Source organism: Bicyclus anynana, chromosome 17 (genome assembly GCF_947172395.1).
Source record: "Bicyclus anynana chromosome 17, ilBicAnyn1.1, whole genome shotgun sequence".
In the NCBI taxonomy this organism is placed as follows: Eukaryota; Metazoa; Arthropoda; class Insecta; order Lepidoptera; family Nymphalidae; genus Bicyclus; species Bicyclus anynana.
In genome coordinates, this window is record NC_069099.1 from 14744887 (window position 1) to 14764323 (window position 19437).

The 19437-nt window shown below is 35.1% G+C and overlaps 2 protein-coding genes across 3 annotated transcripts; both read left to right on the forward strand.

Moving 5' to 3' along the window:
* Positions 1-954: 954 nt before the first annotated feature.
* Positions 955-4298, forward strand: LOC112049410 (carbonyl reductase [NADPH] 3-like). 2 transcript variants are annotated; one of them, XM_052886460.1, is made up of 2 exons: positions 955-1912; positions 3150-4298. In XM_052886460.1, exons 1-2 carry the CDS (start codon positions 987-989, stop codon positions 3208-3210), a joined length of 987 nt encoding a protein of 328 aa, XP_052742420.1. In that variant the 5' UTR covers positions 955-986; the 3' UTR covers positions 3211-4298. The 2 variants fall into 2 exon arrangements, with proteins under 2 accessions (XP_052742420.1, XP_052742421.1); XM_052886461.1 differs by having other exon boundaries at positions 3153-4298.
* Positions 4299-9804: 5506 nt separating this feature from the next.
* Positions 9805-10689, forward strand: LOC112049505 (carbonyl reductase [NADPH] 1-like). Its single transcript, XM_024087421.2, has one exon. The coding sequence runs from the start codon at positions 9805-9807 to the stop codon at positions 10687-10689; it is 885 nt and encodes a 294-aa protein (XP_023943189.1).
* Positions 10690-19437: the final 8748 nt, after the last annotated feature.

A 19437-nucleotide genomic window follows, 5' to 3' on the forward strand; every position in this document is an offset into this window, starting at 1 on the left:
AATCTCACCTGATGGTAAGTGATGATGCAGTCTAAGATGGAAGCGGGCTAACTTGTTAGGAGGAGGATGAAAATCCCTTTTCGGTTTCTACACGGCATCGTACCGGAACGCTAAATCGCTTGGCGGTACGTCTTTGTCGGTAGGGTGGTAACTAGCCACGGCCAAAGCTTCCCACCAGCCAGACCTGGACAAATTAAGAAAATCTCAATCTGCCCAGCCGGGGATCGAACCCAGGACCTCCGTCTTGTATATCCACCGCGCCTACCACTGCGCCACGGAGGCCGTCAAAAGTTGCCGTTGCCGTGGTTCATCAGGGATAATGTTGAATTCTAAGGGTGAACGAATTTCTCAAATAGGCCCTGTACTTTCAAAGCCTATTGAATTTAAATTAACAGACGACTTTTGTAGAATAGATATAGATAAAGAATATCAAATAAAAAAATATACAACATCACATATCAGTGTAGCCGTGAATGAATATTTTGTACATGGGCCCTTAAAGATGTGAATTTCCCTTCCAGCGTAAGTGCCTTACTAGCTGACGCCACGCGGTTTCACCCGCGTGATTCCCATTTCCGTATAAATAGCGTATAACCTTCCTCGATAAAAAGGCTATCTAACACTGAAAAAAAAATTCAAATCGGATCACTAGTTCCTGGGATTAGCGCGTTCAACCAAACAAACTCTTCAGCTTTATAAAATTAATATATATGATTTGTGCACCTGCACCTACAATGATAGAGTGATAAGACATCTACTATGCAATTTAATTTATTAAAATTGAAGTTTACACGTTTCTGTGGTATTTAATTCAGTATCTCACTCTTGTAGCTATCTAATGTTATTTTAATATACTATTTTGAGATAACTTTTAATTGTTTACTTAGATAAGGAAATCAGCCCAACCAAATATTGTTCAATACACTGTCTTATCAGTCAAATAAAATTCATAAATCGGTAAAAATATCGTTAGTTAAATTTTGACCATGGCAGATAAAGTAGCTGTTGTGACAGGCTCAAATAAAGGCATAGGATTTGGTATAGTGAGAGCATTGTGCAAACGTGGCATAGGAAATGTTTATTTAACAGCAAGAAATGTACAGAGGGGAAAAGAAGCTATTGCAATATTAAGTAAAGAAGGTTATAAGCCACTTTTTTACCAACTCGATGTCACAGATGAGCAAAGTGTTAAATCATTCGCAGAACATCTCAAACAAAATCATGCAGGCTTGGATATCCTTATTAACAACGCTGCTATCGCTACAGCAAATTTCACAGAAACAACTTATGAAGATTCAGTACAAGTGCTTAATGCTAACTACTACAGTATACTTACTATTCAAAAGTATATATTTCCGTTATTGAAGAACAACGCTCGAGTTGTAAATATATCAAGTAATTGTGGTCATATTACTAATTTAAAAAATACCTACTGGATCAATCGACTGACAAAAGATGATATTAATCAAGAAGATATAGATGCATTCGTGGTTTGGTTTTTAAATTCAGTTAAAGATGGAACTCTTAAGGAAGAAGATTTTCAAGAAATGCCTCTTTTGGCATACAGAATATCTAAAATTGCTGTATGTGCTTTAACAAGACTTCAACAAAAGGAAGTTGAACGTGACATATCAGTAAATTCCTTACATCCAGGTTTCGTGAAGACTGATATGGTGAAGACCGTTGGTGACTTAACTATAGATGAAGCTAGTGATGCTCCTGTTTACTTAGCTCTGAATATTGATCAATCTGTCAAAGGAAAATACTTCTGGTTTGATAAAACTGAAAAAGATTGGGCAGACACGAATGCGCAAAATCTATATTGCCCCTATGCACTACTTAAAAGATATTTAGAAGAATCAAAAGAGAATTTACAAAGAATCAAAAAATCAAAAGGATCAAGAAAATTAATGTAAATTTTAAACCATTTTTTTAGTACCAACTGCATAACCATTAAGATAAAATGTGTATAGTAGGTTATTCTTTAACATCGCAGACTTTTTCTAGATCAATTAAAGATCCATCCATATTTCACCATACATGTTTTTGTTTAATTCTAAAAGATTAGGCGCGAAAGAAATCTCCCATGCGGCTTGAGTTTTTCCGATACTTCAAACAATTGTCGTTATAATATTTCAATAAATTCACATAACATTTCAATATCTTAAAATAAAAATTTGGGTTGTTTTACTCCAAAATTATACCTCCTCACGACCTCTCTGTCAAATTAATCCTAGAAACACTGACATAAAGAAATATGAAGTTACGATTCTCAAGCCAACTTCCAGGCAGAATCGTTTTTCCGTTCTGTTATATTATTATAATCAAACATCTTTCTGTAAATATTTTATCCAAATTGAATGTTGCATTAGAACCTTGCAGTTTTTAACACTTAAACCCAGCGCTGTCGTTTTGACTTTATAATAAGCTTTGTGAAAGATTAGCTGAGACTAGAAACAAAGCAGTGCAGATTTAATTATAACTGTATAATTAGCTAAGGGCATTGCATTAATTGGAATTTTATTTCCCTTTTTATTTTTGGAATAATGGCACAGTGCAAAAGCTATTGCTGACCCGGCAAACTTTATTTTGCCTTATAAATTATATTTAGGGCTTAGAAACTTTTAGGGTGCACCACCCTTATAACTTAGATATATGAAAAATGGACGTCGGCCAATTCTCAGACCTACCCGATATGCAGAAAAAGTTATATAAAAATCGATCCAGCGATACAATATTTTTAGTTATACCCATTAATATCCTGTCCTTTACTAATATTATAAAGAAATGAATAGGTAGGCAGGTTGTCTACACTTGTATGAAATTAAAAAAAAAAATGGGTTTTTGTTTATAGAGATTTGAGACTAAGGTTAACAGTTTCTAAGATATGAGCAAACTAACACATAACTTTTATGTTTTGTATATAAATTAGGTTAAACCAAATTGATAAACGAGTATTATATAAAGATTACATTATTTCATTCGCTTTGTTTGATCACTGAAACGATTAAAGGTATTAAAAAAACTATGTCTAGACTTGATTACATAATTTTTCTCGTTCACATTATTGTTACGATTACGTAAGGATCTAATTAGTTTTAAGATAACTTTTACTGTGTTTATTTCTACTTACGTTATCTTAATTTTAGCAGCATAAAACTCACAAAACGTCAAAACGCACATCAGTTAAGTTGTCAACATGACAGATAAAGTTGCAGTCGTAACAGGCTCAAACAAAGGCATTGGTTTTGGTATAGTCAGAGAATTATGCAAACGTGGTTTAAAATATGTTTATTTAACGGCAAGAGATGTCAAAAGAGGAAATGAAGCTATTGAAAAATTGAACAAAGAAGGTTATAAGCCACTTTTTCACCAACTCGATGTCACAGATGAGTTAAGCGTAAAATCATTCGCTGAACACCTCCAACAAAGGCATGGAGGCTTGGATATCCTTATTAACAACGCTGCTATAATTACAGCCAATTTTACAGAGACTACTTATGAAGATTCTGTTCGTGTACTTGATGCTAACTACTACAGTATTTTGATTATTCAAATGTATATATTTCCAATTTTGAAGGATAACGCCCGAGTTATAAATATGTCAAGTGATAGTGGCCATATTTCGTGTTTAGAAAACAATTATTGGATTGATCGACTTACAAATGAAAATATTAAAAAAGAAGATATAGAGGCATTCGTGATTTGGTTTCTGGACTCTGTGAAGAATGGAACTCTCAAAGAAGATGATTTTCAGGAAATGCCTCTTTTAGCATACAAAATATCTAAAATCGCTGTAAGTGCTTTAACAAGAGTTCAACAAAAGGAAGTTGGACGTAACATATCAGTAAATTCATTAAATCCTGGTTTCGTGAAGACAGATATGACAAAGAAAGCTGGTTATTTAACTATAGAAGAAGCTAGTGATGCTCCTGTATACTTAGCTCTAGACATTGATCAATCCGTGAAAGGGAAATACTTTTGGTACGATAAAACAGAAAAAGATTGGGCAGATGCAGATCAAAAGTTACATGACGTCTATGAAGAATTCGATAAATGTTTAAGAGAAGTGAATGCAGAATAAACAGAAAGCAATGAATAAAAAACAATAAAAATTGTAATAAAAGATTCAATTACTAGAAGTGTATCACTTTATTATGTACTCTATAAGTTACATATTACATAAATACTGCATGCGTATTTTTTAATTACATTTGTATCTTTTGCCTATATCATTTTAACTACGAAGTTATTGTATACCTATGTTATAAAATGTATGATAATAAATATTTACAATATGTAACACTTGTTATTTCATATCTCATTATTTTCACAGGTTACTAAAAAAACTAGGAATGATAACCTACTCGTATTATTATAAATAGAGGACAAACACGTTACATATGCATGTAATCAAGAGAATTGCGATAAGTTATATTTTCAATACATATAAATAAAATTGTAGTGTCTGTCTTTTATTTAAAAATAACTGCTCTTTCAAGTGCTATACACACGAACTAATACATAATCAAGGTTTTTTTGAATACTTCGTCTGTCTGTCTGTCTTTTTGTTTGTCCGGGCTAATCTCTCGAACAGTTAAACCAATTTTAATGGGGCTTTGACACTGGAATATCTTCCAGAATCTTGCTTCATAGCCTCTTCATATCAAAGAGTTTATGGAACAACGTACTTTTAATCCCGAAAAAATACATGGGGATCGTTAAAAAACAGAATATCTATACATATAATTCACGCTACATTAATTTAATATCCGCATATTATATGCAATGTAAGTTTGTTTGTTTACATGAAGGATATTTGTGATATTTTTCCTAATAATCAAAACGGATTACAGTATTTTATTTGCTGTCAACTTTAGCGCATCCTTATTGTGGAGGAAAATGGATTTGACAAAAAATTAATAAGTTATTTCGTCAAAAGTTAAATAGCTTTTAGGTTTTTATATAAATTAAGTTACTTCAGATTGATGAACGAGTATTATACGAAGATATCCTTCGTTCGTTAGCTTATTTATTCACTCAAACGATTAAAGGAATTAAAAACTTTATATTCCCACTGTTATGTAAATAATCTCTGTCTTTTACGGTATCGTTACGATTGCATAAGAATTTTTTGCGTTTTTAAATAACTTTTACTTTGTTTACTTTGTACTTTCCTTATCTTAATATCAGCAGAATAAAACTCGCAAATCGCGGAAATGCACATCAGTTAAGTTTTAAGCATGGCAGACAAAGTTGCAGTCGTGACAGGCTCAAACAAAGGCATAGGTTTTGGTATAGTCAGAGAATTATGCAAACGTGGTTTAAAATATGTTTATTTAACGGCAAGAGTTGTCCAGAGAGGAAATGAAGCTATTGAAAAATTGAACAAAGAAGGTTATAAGCCACTTTTTCACCAACTCGATGTCACAGATGAGTTAAGCGTAAAATCATTCGCAGAACACCTCAAACAAAAGCATGGAGGCTTGGATATCCTTATTAACAACGCTGCTATTATTACAGCCAATTTTACAGAGACCAGTTATGAAGATTCAGTTCATGTACTTGACGCTAACTACTATGGCATTTTAACTATTCAGAAGTATATATTTCCAATTTTGAAGGATAACGCCCGAGTTGTAAACATGTCAAGTGATTGTGGTCATATTTCTTGTCTAAAAAATACATATTGGATAGATAGACTTGCAAGTAAAAATATTAAAAAAGAAGATGTGGATGCATTCGTGGAATGGTTTTTGGATTCTGTTAAGAATGGAACTCTTAAAGAAGATGATTTTCAAGAAATGCCTCTTTTGGCATACAAAATATCTAAAATCGCTGTAAGTGCTATAACAAGAGTTCAGCAAAAGGAAGTCAGCCGTGGCATATCAGTAAATTCTTTACATCCAGGTTTCGTGAAGACGGATATGACAAAGAGAGGTGGTTATTTAACTATAGAAGAAGCTAGTGATGCTCCCGTGTACTTAGCACTAGACATTGATCAATCTGTGAAAGGTAAATACTTTTGGTTCGATAAAACAGAAAAAGATTGGGCAGATGCAGATCAAAAGCTACACGATGTGTATGAAGAATTCGATAAATCTGTAAGAGAAGCAAACGCAGAATAAACTAAAAGCAACAAACAAAAAATTTGAGGAATTTTGTAAAAAATTCAACTACTAGTAAGTTCATTGATTACATGATTATAAACTCTACAAGTTTAATTGCTCTATTACATTAAAATTACGTGTAACATGCATATTACCTAAATATTGCATGCGTATTAATTATTCACATTTTTATCTTTTACTTAATTCTCTTAAACCAAGAAATATACGCCTAAATAATATAAACTATGTTAATAAAAATTTACCGTACATAACAGTTGTTTATTTAGATCACTTCCGCATTTCTTATCACATTATTTTCACATGTTATAATTGTTTAATACCTACGATAAATGGATATACTTAGATATAGAGGTCAAACACGTTACATAAGCACACGATCAAGTGAAGTGCGATAAGTTATATTTATTTATACAATTCACTCTTCATTAATTTTATCATCAGCATCATCATCATCATCATCATCACCATCATCATCAGACATTATGCATCCATTGCTGGCCTTTTTGGCTTTTTGCATCCAATCGATAGCAGCTACCTTCCGCGGTCGTCCGGAGGTCGTCGCTTCACTTAGTGGAGGGCCCACACATTAATATTATATCCGCATAATAACTGTGAGTCTGTTTGTCTACTCAAAGAATATTTGCGATACACATTTTGCTTTATGTATTAGCCCGGGATCCGTGAAACAAATTTACAAGTGATTACTATCAAGTTAATTTTCCGTAAGTAACTTCATCTTGATGAGACGCTCAACTTTTTTATTTACGAAAATTCTTGATTCTGGTTTATCAGGTATATAGGTATAGATAATTGGGTTATCAGGTACTAACATTTCTGAGCGTTGGAACGAGACAATGTAATTTGTAGGACATTGTGGCTGTTAAGTATAACTATTAACTGAGCAACAGTAAAAAAACAACTTTTAATAACCTCTTCATTGATACAAAGTGGGTTGAGGGTAGCTTACCCAAAAGTAACCAGATATTTTAGCTATGAAAATCAAGAACTTAAATATATTCACTGAATTTGAGTTGAAGATAGTATGTCTGAAAATTACATCTTACGTTAATAGATATTGAAAGTGTGTAGTATTAAAACATATATGTTCATAATATAAAGAATCCTGTTTTATCTAACACGAGCCTCAACTAATCGTGAAATGTGAAAGATAAAGGAAAATGCTAGAGAATAAGTAAGGTAAACAATTCCTCCCACTCGGTAAAGGGTAATCGTGGTATCGCACGCAACCTATTTGTGCCGAGGGTGATGAATCACTCCATTTGTTCCACTTATACAACCTCCCCGCAGTGAACTTGGTTTTCAATTAAAGTGGAATCACAAAATATTCACAAAATCTGCTGTTATAGATGTTAGATAGCGAAAACAGAACTTTGTTGGTAAACCGTTAACGATCAAGCATGTTTGACATTTTTTTTTTGACTAACTTGGCTTTTCAATGTTCGACAAACGCTTCAAATAGTCAAACACGTTCGACTAACCAGCTTGGCTTTTTCATTGAGAAACGTTACAAAATCGGATACGAAACAAAAATCTTTATATTTTGACGTCAGGGAATCTGGACCTTCGAAAGCCACTAAATCCTAAATCTTTACTCAACGATAGTAGCATAAGGGAGCGACCAAATATAGCGCGCTAGCAACACGCGGAAATCACAAAACAGCCCTGCCGCGTCACTACTTCTACGAAGAATAATAGACATCCCAAAAAAACATTCGTACGCGGCGACCGTCCACACACAGCGTGACAATTGCAAGCAACTTTCAGCTTCTATAAAATACCTATTAAAGGTCTATCACAGGCTCTCATCCTATATGGTGACATCGCAGCAAAGGACAATCAAAAATTTTAAAAAAATATTATCAGTGTAACAAACTCAGTTCTTTAGGCCGGTTAAAAGTTTCATTAAATGCAATAATACATAATCATATTATTATTCTAATAGCACTTATGTATTAGAACATTGTAGATATTAAAATAATATAATATGAATCGTCGTCGTCGTTATCAACCCATATACGGCTCACTGCTGAGCTCGAGTCTCCTCTCAGAATGAGAGGGGTTAGGCCAATAGTCCACCACGCTGGCCCAATGCGGATTGGTAGACTTCACACACGCAGAGAATTAAGAAATTCTCTGGTATGCAGGTTTCCTCACGATGTTTTCCTTCACCGATTGAGACACGTGATATTTAATTTCTTAAAATGCACACAACTGAAAAGTTGGAGGTGCATGCCCCGGACCGGATTCGAACCCACACCCTCCGGAATCGGAGGCAGAGGTCATATCCACTGGGCTATCACGGCTCTTATAATAAATTGATAATATGATACTTAGATTTATTATTGTTTATGTATAACTTAGCTATTAAACAATTGTCATAATGTAAACACTGTAACAGTTAAAGCTATTTAAATTGATTATGTGGTATGTAATCAATTTCAATAGCTTTTTAAGGAAGTGTTTCAGTGTTTCAATGGAATTTCTTCAAGACAAAAAGTTCCCAGGTTTCATACTCTAAGCATGGGAGAGCCATATACAGTGAAAACCATCCGTGTTATCTACTGGAGACAAGCTCTGAAGCTGAAAGGCAGACTCTGTTCAACTTCTCTTGATTAAACAAAAAAAAAATAACATACATTCAGCCAAACGTAGAACCTCCTCCTTTTTGAAAGTCGGTTAAAAATAGATTATATTAGATATTATTATTTTCAAACGACGAAAAACAACAAGAAGGAATTCAACGTGTTTATTTTATTATGTATGAACATGTAACTTTTTACTGAGTAGTCCGATTTTGATAATTATTGCGGGCTTGGTATCGGTCCTTCAAAGTGATCAATAGGTAAAAAATATAATAACGTTTTTTTTTCCTTTTAGTTTCGTGCGTACATTCATATTTTGAAGTTGGATATATTTAAAAAATAATTATTATCCTACTGAAATTAAAGGAAGGCTCATAAAGTTGAAATAATTTTCGTTTATGCAAACATCACTAATCAAGTACGAAATAATACAACTAGTTACTCTTTCAAACACATATCTACATAAATAAGGTTAAAAATAAGATAAACTATTTCTACCAAACCATCTTTTTTTACCATAGATATTAATAATCGTCAAAACTCCCAAGATAAAAACAATATAATATTTTTAAGTACCAAAGACTAAATATGACTCAATAAATGTTGTTATCTGTTACTTAATGTATTTATAATTATTAAATAATAGAAAATTTAACATGATATCAGAACATCGTAATACTTCTAACACATCGAGCTAAAATACCTTGCAAGATTATTTCACACTTCAAAATATTTAATTGAATAATCTAAAGTATCTGGAAAATTTCAATAATAAATATTCAAGTGTCTCCTACACATATCTAAGCTCTTTTATCGATTGTTATTATAAACTAAGATATGAAATTATCGATAATAACCGTTAGTTGTGCTTTGCAAATGTAATCAACATCAGTGTAGTTCGAAATTGTCATTCGCGTAATAGAAGACCATTTGTTCACGCTAGTTTCCATATTCCTAATTTGCAACGTGTAAATTAATCTGCACTAATAGTCATAAGCTTATCGCATTTATAAATGAACACTATAACCAAACGTCTTCATCAGTAATATTTTTGAGTCAGTGAAGCAAATATGGCTGAAAAAGTAGCTGTTGTGACAGGCTCCAACAAAGGGATAGGCTACGGTATTGTGCGAGAACTGTGCAAACGTGGCGTAGGATATGTTTATCTAACAGCAAGAGATGTTAAAAGGGGTAAAGAAGCAGTCGAAAGTCTCAAGAAAGAGGGTTTCAAGCCACTTTTCCACCAACTTGAAGTCACAGATAAGAACAGTGTAAAGTCATTCGCAGCGTACCTCAAAGAAAAACATGGAGGCTTGGATATTCTTATTAACAACGCTGGACTCATCACAGCTAATTTTACGGAGACAACTTACGAGGACTCCGTACAAGTGATCAACGTTAACTACTACAGCATACTTACTCTACAACAATTTATGTTTCCGATTTTAAGAGACAACGCACGCGTAATTAACGTGTCAAGCGATTGTGGTCATATATCTAATCTCAAAAATGTCTACTGGATCGATCGTCTAACGAAGGAAGATATAAAACTGGAAGATGTCAATGCATTCGTTAACTGGTTTTTAGACTCAGTCAAAAAAGGTACTGTGAATGAAAACGATTTTGCTGAAACTCCTCTTCTAGCGTACAGGATTTCCAAAGTTGCTCTTTGCGCCCTAACAAGAGTGCAACAAAATCAAGTGGGACGAGGTATATCTATAAACTCCCTTCATCCGGGATTCGTCAAGACCAATATGACAAAAACTGCTGGTTTCCTGACAGTTGAAGAAGCAAGTCAAGCTCCTGTTTATTTAGCTCTAGATATTGATCAATCTGTAAAAGGAAAGTACTTCTGGTTTGATAAAACTGAAAAGGAGTGGACAGACACAAATCTAAAATTACACTGTGTGTATACAGTATTTGAAAATAGTTTGAAGGGAGTGAATCAAAATTAATTTTTGCGTGAAATGATAATTTTTAATTCGTATACCAAATAATAAGTACAAATATTGTTTTTTTTAATTTTATGTTATAACAACTTTTGCTAAGATCTTTTTGCTATATTTTGTTACACATTGCAGAATATCTTGGTGTTTCTATTCCTTGACAATTTTGTTATCAAAATTCCAGGCAAATATACGTACCTATAGGGATTTGTAATGTAACATAATTTACTAAAATAATATATTTGCTTTCTTTCTTTCATATTAAATTATAAATAAAAAATTATATAAAAACTGATGTTTATATTTTCAATCCCCGAAGATATTGCCGCATTTAGACGACTCTGTGGCACAGTGGGCAGTGACCCTGTTTCCACATCCACGGCCGTGGGTTCGATTCCCAGAACTGAAAAATATTTGTGTGATGAGCATTTGCGTTTTCCAGTGTGTATTTATGGTGTATTTCTCCATTTTAAAAATATCTATATGTAGTTATCAATCATCATCATTAACTAACCATATGCGGCTCACTGTTGAGCACGAGTCTCCTTTCAGAATGACAGGGGTTAGGTTAATTGTCTACCACGCTGGCCCAATGTGGATTGGCAGACTTCACACACATAGAGAATTAAGAAAATTCTCAGCTAAGTATGCAGGTTTCTTATGTTTTTCCTTTCAGTTTGAGACACGTGAAATCCATTGCAGTGGTCATATCCACTGGCACTATCACGATTGCCACTGGGTTATGTGTATATTGTTTAATTACTCTCATTTAATTTTTTTTTTTTTTAATTTTTAACAATGTTAATATAAAATTATAATACAAGACACTACTAAAAATTTATTAAAAATCAACCCTCCCGCTCCCACGGAAATTTGAGTGCCCAACCACTGGAGTCCGGGCTCCAGAGTGAGGAACCTCCTCACAGTACGCGCCGTCTCAAGAATCACTGCCTTCTATATCCGACTCTTGATCCAACAGTTCAGTGAAAGCTTCTTAAGATGTTGGTCGAAGCTTTTCGCTAAAAGACTATTGACTGAAACAACTATCGGAACAATAATAGTTGACTCAACATTACACATGGAGGTGATCTCGTGAGCAAGGTCCAAATATTTCGATACTTTTTCCTTTTCGGATTTAATCAAATTATCGTCATGTGGAACTGTAATATCAACAATGGTTGCACGGCGACTAATTATTATTTTGTTTAATTATTATTATTCGAAGTATTAAAAAGGCAACCTAAACAACATTATATCATAAAGTGATTACCAAAATCAATGCACATAAATTGTAATTTCGTTAGAACGTACGTATTTCCTCTAAATAAACATTTCCGAAACACGATGCATGTTCATGACCTAACGAAATTGGCTGTCTTACCGGAGAAATAGATTGGGTCGCTTACGAACTTCTTGTCATACATTTTTTAACCGTAAACATTTAAGCATAAAAGCTATTTTCCCTTGCTCTGTGGGTTATCAAGTGGTCAAGTTTATTGCAATGCATAATAGATTGTAAATAAGGGCGGGCACACAATGAATACCTTAAATTTTACCCAAAATCTTGAAATATTTTTCAGAGGTAAGCTTTTTGTTGATCGTAAGAATTTTCTATTCTTCTCCTAATACCTTTTATGCTTTAGAAACGAATGTAAGATTTTTGTCTACTAACTGCTCAACGGATAGTTATAAAAATTTACAAACGTATTCTCAGGAATACTGAAAAGATCACGAGGTCCAGTTGTTATAGGTCCAGGTATGTAAGTCTTGTAATAAAAACAATATCTAAAATTAATCGATTCTTCTGACGGAACAGCAAAACATCAATCAAGTAATCGAATATTCTGTGTATATATTATGTGGATATGTATAAGCGATGTGTTTGTTAGTCTGACTAAAAATTAAACGTGTGTGTATTGCCAATTAAATTTTAAGGTGTGTGTAGTGTAAGGACATGTATATTTATTGGTGTTAATGTTATTGGTGTTATTATCGATTCGTGAGTTTACCTCGTCCTCCTCAACAAAAACGACAGACAATTTCGTTGGTGAATTTGGGTGCCATGCATCTCCATATCTAATTCCTTTATGGGTAAAACGAAACCCTATTACGAAGTCTTCACTGTCCGCCCGTCCGTCTGTCATAAAAAAGGTTTTACTGTTTTATTGGACTGTGACGCCTACGAAAAGTTTAAATTTTAAAATTTATCTATAGCTTTTTATGTATCGACTTATAAATTAATAGAACTTTAGAGATTTTTTTCTTTGATGGCTGAATGAGCAAGGTCACCTCAAATTTCCAAGTGTATATACGACGTGCTTTTATATTCTACAGGATATTATGAGAAAAACTTTACTAGGGACGGTTGAATTACCTTATAAGCCTAAAGCATAGTTGCATTTCAAATTCCATAATTGCTTATTTTACTTGTAAGAGCACGAACTGAGAAATTTTCAGCTTTACTATGAAAAGACTTTTCTCGTCCAGTCATCTCGTTCTGTTAGTGCATAATTAAATGCTTAAAAACTAATATACTTTTTTTTTTTTAATAAAAAGGTCTCTAGCCACCATAAATATTCCTTCGCTAATCGAACCGTCAGGAATAAATAAGTCGGGATGGTGGCAAGAGAACTCATGGATTGATGCTGGTTCCCTGGGAAATGGGGCGGGCCCTAATGTGGGACGCTACATGCGTTGACACATTAGCACCATATCATCAGGGAGACAAAATCCAGACCGGGAGCTGCAGCAGAAAAAGTTGAAACAGGTAAGTGGAACAAGTATGCCTCTCTGTCAGAGAGTTACATACTTGTAGCAGTGACAAAAAAGGAGATGGTCCATTTCAAGTCCACTTTTGTACCCCGTATCATAAAAATTAAAAAAAAAAGGATTTTATTAAAATCTAAATGAGTGAATAAATAAAACTAAATAAAAAGAAATAAATAAAATTAAAACCAGTTTTTGAGTTAAATCAAGATGGCGCCTGTAGATCAACTATGACATGACAATTGACAGCAAACGTCATATCGGCTACTGCATTGAAAACGTCATCAATCCGCCATTATTACGCATACAACTTTGGACCATCCGATTTCACCGAATCATTTCACCGCGGTTATTTGCCTCGATAGAAGGGCTGGTTCGTTTTTGCAGAAAGGATCAGCCTGGCTGTCCAGCGCGGAAATGCAGCCACTATTCTTGCCACCATTCCACTTGGGCATGATTTGTATAGTTATTAGGATAAGTTAGCTTAAGTTCCTTATTGTATTCTTTCTCAATATAAAAACTAATGTACAATCAATGGCAATTCACGAGATATGATGAATTGCGGGTAACTTTTTGCAGGCGCCAGAATCGCAAGACCTTTTTGTGAAGTCAGTTGAAAATAGTGTAAATTACAAAGTAATAGCAAATTCCCACTAAGAGGTCCTGGATTCGATTCCCAACTGCTGCTCGGTGCAATACGATTAAATATTTTTAAATTGAATTTTATCTGGTCCAGTTTGGCTTTGGCTCTCGCTAGTTACCACGAACAGGTCCCGGAGGTCCTTGGTTCGATCCCCGGCTGGGCTGATTGAGGTTTTTCCTAATTGGTCCAGTTCTGGCTGGTGGGAGGCTTCAGCCGTGGCTAGTTACCACCTTACCGGCAAACACGTCCCACCAAGCGATTTAGAGTTCCGGTACAAAGTTGTGTAGAAACCGAAAGGAGTGTAGATTGCCATCCTCCTCCTAACAAGTTAGCCCGCTTCCATCTTATACTGCATCATCACTTACCATCAGATGAGACTACCCTAGAGCATACCCGAGGTGAAGAAGGTTAGTATCCCTATGTTATGACTGCACTTAATGGTTACTAGCATGCAACGCAAGCTGTTTATTTGCTTAGTATGTAAACGTTTTGATAACCTTAGGTTAGAGATCAATTTCTTGGTTCAAAATAATATCCGTATTATTGATCTTTTTTTTTTTTTTTTTTTTTTTTTTTCGTATACAGAAGGGGAAATCCTCATGGACACCTATCTGAGTTAGGTAGTGCCGGACTCTTACCGGCTAAAACCCCTCCTGTCGCCCTGTTTTCCGTGTACCCGCCTTTCAGCCTAACACGGGAAACATTGTTGTCTTTTACTTGTCTGTCTTTCTTCTTTTCTCTTCCTTTTCCTTTTCTGTCATGACTCTCTCCAGGAAGTCAGCGATACTCTTCCAATTTTTCGAGGTTTCCAACATTTTTAATATTATGTTTCCTTCCGAAATATTACCTATTTCCGTACAGAGTTGTTCTCGGTCCTTACTCCACCGTACACAGTGGAATATTGTGTGCAAAGCGTTATCAGTTTCACTGCAGTACATACATGTCGCATCCGGCCTTTTTCCGATTCCTGCAAGGTAGTCCATGAATACACCATGGCCTGTAAAGCATTGGGTCAAATGATAAGATAAACGTCCATGTTGTCTGCTGGTCCAGTTTGAGAGGTTCGGAATAAGTCGGTGTGTCCATCTGCCCTTGTCGGATGTGTCCCACTCCTTCTGCCATCGCGCAAGAGTTCCCTGTTTAGCTGATTCTGGATTTTGAGACGTTGTTTGCCTTAATTCTGTTCTCTCCATAGCTATTAGGTGGATAGGCGTCAGGTTAGCGAGAACCAATGCTGCATCAGTGGATACCGACTTGTATGCGGAACAGACACGGAGTGCTAGTACGCGTTGTGATTTTAGAACTTTTCTTCTGTGTATAGCATACTTCATGGCTGGTCCCCAGATCGGTGCTGCATATAGGATTATCGACTGAGTAGCTTTAGCCAGCGTTCTTCTTTTATTATCACTGGGGCCTTTTGTGTTTAGAAGCAACTTGCACAGAGCTCTCGCTGTTTTAGAGGCTTTTTCACAGACTGATTTTATGTGTAGACCGAAATTTAAGCCCCAATCAAGCTTAACACCAAGGTATGTTACACTGAATGACGGTCTCACTGGTGTTCCACCGCAGTCAAAGTGTATACGCTGGACTGTTTTCCTCCTGTTAAAAATGACTGCTTCCGTTTTCTCCGGGGCGATCGATAGTTCATTTTTATGCATCCATAAATTTACAGCATGCAATGTCTCATTTGCCTTAACTATTAGTTCATACTCCTCCTTTGCGGTAACCGATATAGCTAAGTCATCAGCATAGCAGACGAGTTTTACTCCTTCCGGCACTTCAATGTTCATTACGTCATCGTAGAGTATATTCCACAGAGTCGGGCCAAGTACTGATCCTTGGGGGACCCCACCGGTTACTTTTGCCCTGACTTTGCTATCTAATAGTACGTAGCGATTTTTAAAGTAATCTACGATTACGTTTATAATGTATTTATTGATATGCCGGGATTTCAGCTTTTGTATAATGATTGACCACGAGGCAGAATTAAACGCATTTCTCACATCAATAAGTATGAGACAATTCCAATGACCGTTCGAGTGTGCTTGTTTTGCGGTTTGAACTACATCTTCAATTGCATCAACCGTTGTTCTTGCTGATCTAAAACCATACTGGTTATCGTTTAATCCTCCATTTTTTTCAATCTCCTGAGTAAGTCTGATGTTCACAAGTCGTTCGAAAGACTTCGCAATTACATTTAGTAGGCAAATGGGTCTGTACTTTGTTTGCTCGTTATGATTTTTTTTGGGCTTATCCAGAAGTATAAGCTTTGCAACTTTCCAGTTGTCAGGAAAGCTACCCTGTTCCAATAGTTCATTGAAAACACAGGTAAAATATTCGGCATTGTTGTAAATAACAGACTTTACAACTTCCGGCGGGATTGCATCTGGTCCTGGTGCCTTTTTTAGTTTGATTTTACTGGCACAGTCTTTTGTTTCATCCAAAGTAAAGGCTATTCTTTCAAACTCTACATCCTCTATTTCTTCTACAGCTAAATCACGCGTGAGTGTTGATGTAATAAAGAGGCTCTCGAAAATGTCCCTTTTTTGTTCTAACGAGAGGCACGTTTTAGGGTTGGGCATTTGCAGGTTACTTTTAACAATTTTATAAGCATCGCCATATATATCAGATTCGAGACCCTTACACAGAGATTCCCATGCCTGGGCCTTAGCTGCAGAAATAATCTTCTTTAACTCTCTCTTTGATTGATTGTATTATTGATCTTGTATCGGAATAATAGTGCATACCTACTCGTAGTCGACGAGATATAAAGTAGGAGTTATTTGGCCCACGAACAAACATATTTATATTTTTCAAATCGAACCAGTAGTTGCTGAGATTAACGCGTTCAATCAAAAAAACAAATAAACAAACTCTTCAGCTTTATAATATAAGTATAGATCATAATCCGAAAGGCGAGTCGCACAAAAATATGAACATGGTGTATCATACCATACATCTTCCAAGTCATCTTCCAGATTTTGATGCGAGTGTGGATTTTCTTTCTCATCCTAGCAAATGTTTTTTTTTTTGTTAAAAAGAATATTTGCCATATCTTTTTTAAATATGACCAATATTCCCTTTCCCCTCCAACTAGTCGGGAATGACTGTATTAGGAGTGTGTACGACAATAGACTAACGGGGCGAGGATCGAACCACCACCCCTCGGTGATGAGTCAAACCGCTCTTACCGTTGAGCTATTGAGGCTATAAAGTTAGCCCGCTTCCATCTTAGATTGCATCATCACTTACCATCAGGTAAGATTGTACTCAAGGGCTAACTTGTAAAGAATAAAAAAACAAATTAAACAACCAACCTAATATAGAATAAACCTTTGTTGTGGGCAAGGCGCGTTTGGAACCCTCGTAACTTTAAGTTTTCGACTATAATTAGCACCATTAAATTAAATTATTACATAACTTTACGTTTCAGAAGTGCATATGACTAAAATAAAACTTCTTTATCCATGTTTTTTTTATTTTTTTTATTATTCTCATCTCACCTGATGGTAAATGATGATGCAATCTAAGATGGAAGCGGGTCCGTTTGCCTCGCCCGATCACAATTTTCGTAACGCATCCCAGGTTACTTCCCAAGTGCGTTAAAGATGTTACATAAATAACATGATTGATTACCCAGAGAGTTATGTATTTCCAGAAATGTCAGATAAACATTCGCAATATTATTGACTGAGAGTAGACGAGTTTTCCAAATACAAATAATTGTTGCTCAGACAGGAAGACATATTGAATCAATTTGTTTGGCCGATTCTAACTCGGGACAGTTGGGGGATAAATCACAAATCACTATGAAATATTACGAGGGGCGACCAATTTAAAAAGAACCCTCGCTGCTTTATCAACTCGTACAGTGCGGGGAGCATGGTAACAAGTTCACGCAACTTGAATAAAATCCAACGGAATGACGCCCATAAACTCGGGCCCATTCGTTTGGAATATAGTTTAGTCTTTTCGGAAATAAAAGTAGGAAATTCAATGACAATATGGCGGTTTGGAGTGTAATGTTATTTTTTCGAACTATCAAGAGATCATTACTTTCAGGAAGGGAAAATACATTACATACAAATCGAGCGAGACTAGTGTTATATATTTTATTCCAAAGCTATCCCGTTTTCTTAAATAGAAAGTGGTTTGCTTAAAATCGTCGCATTTTGACGGCAAGAGATAGGTATATTGAATGTGAGTGAGATATTGTATATTTCATTATCAAAATTATATTAACTTTATTTATGTTTTTAACAAGTAATAAAAGCTGGTCTTTAAATAAATATTTTTTCTTATATACATTAGCGTTTCTTTAGCTGCGATCACACCTGATGGCAAGCGAAGATATAGGCTTCAGTCTTCGACGAAACTTGCCTAGAAGATGTCTTTCACTCTTGACTTAAAGGTACCCGCATATAGACGCAAAATTCTCTGTTTCCTTAATGGTTTCTACTTTTACAATAAAAAATATACTATAAGTATATCATTACTTCCTAAGGAGCGATATACGATTATACAGTTCTGTGTAATATGGATTTATGAAAGAAAATTCTTGATTACAATAATTAAGCCTGATAGAAAGCATCTATCTTCTACCTAAAAGGCTTCACTCTTGCTTTGAAGGTGTTTCAAATATAAGTGTCAGGAAACACAAACAAGAAGATTGAGACACGTGATATTTAAGAAATTAAATATCACGTGTCTCAATCGGTGAAGGAAAACATCGTGAGGAAACCTGCATACCAGAGAATTATCTTAATTCTCTGCGTGTGTGAAGTCTGCCAATCCGCATTGGGCCAGCGTGTAGGACTAATGGCCTTACCCCTCTCATTCTGAGAAGAGGCTCGAGCTCAGCAGTGAGCCGAATATGGGTTGATGACGACGACGACGTACGTAAACACAAACGCCGGAAGGGCATTCCAAATTTTTTAATTAGAAATGTGGAATATTTGTTTTTTTTATTAATCATATTAATCTTCTTTCATAAATCCAAATTAACGCTGGGACCTAAAAAGACATTACAATTTATAATCAAACTTATTGAATCACTTTCGTGAAGATAAATAAAATCGGAGCTCAAAATCAAAGGTCGCTACGTACCTCGACGTTTGAACAAATGGAATTTGATTGATTATGAAAATGCCTTCAATATTGCCCGCCTTAGAAATATCCCAACTTTAAATTCCGACATCGACTCGGAGGAAATGAATCCCACTTTGGCCTAATGAAAATTCTTTGATACTTCCCCTTAATCTTGAAATTTCTAACTTCAGATTTGGACGCGTCCTTTACTATTTGAATAAATTCAACAAAAGCAATTTGAATTTTTTTATTTATTCACG

What these genes read in the sequence shown, in the direction of transcription:
- LOC112049410 (XM_052886460.1), top strand. Translation starts at nt 987, where the DNA reads ATGGCAGATAAAGTAGCTGTTGTGACAGGCTCAAATAAAGGCATAGGA. An exon ending in AAAGGATCAAGAAAATTAAT is followed by an intron (nt 1,913 to 3,149) that starts GTAAATTTTAAA and finishes TCTTAATTTTAG; the next exon opens with CAGCATAAAACTCACAAAAC.
- LOC112049505 (XM_024087421.2), top strand. Translation starts at nt 9,805, where the DNA reads ATGGCTGAAAAAGTAGCTGTTGTGACAGGCTCCAACAAAGGGATAGGC.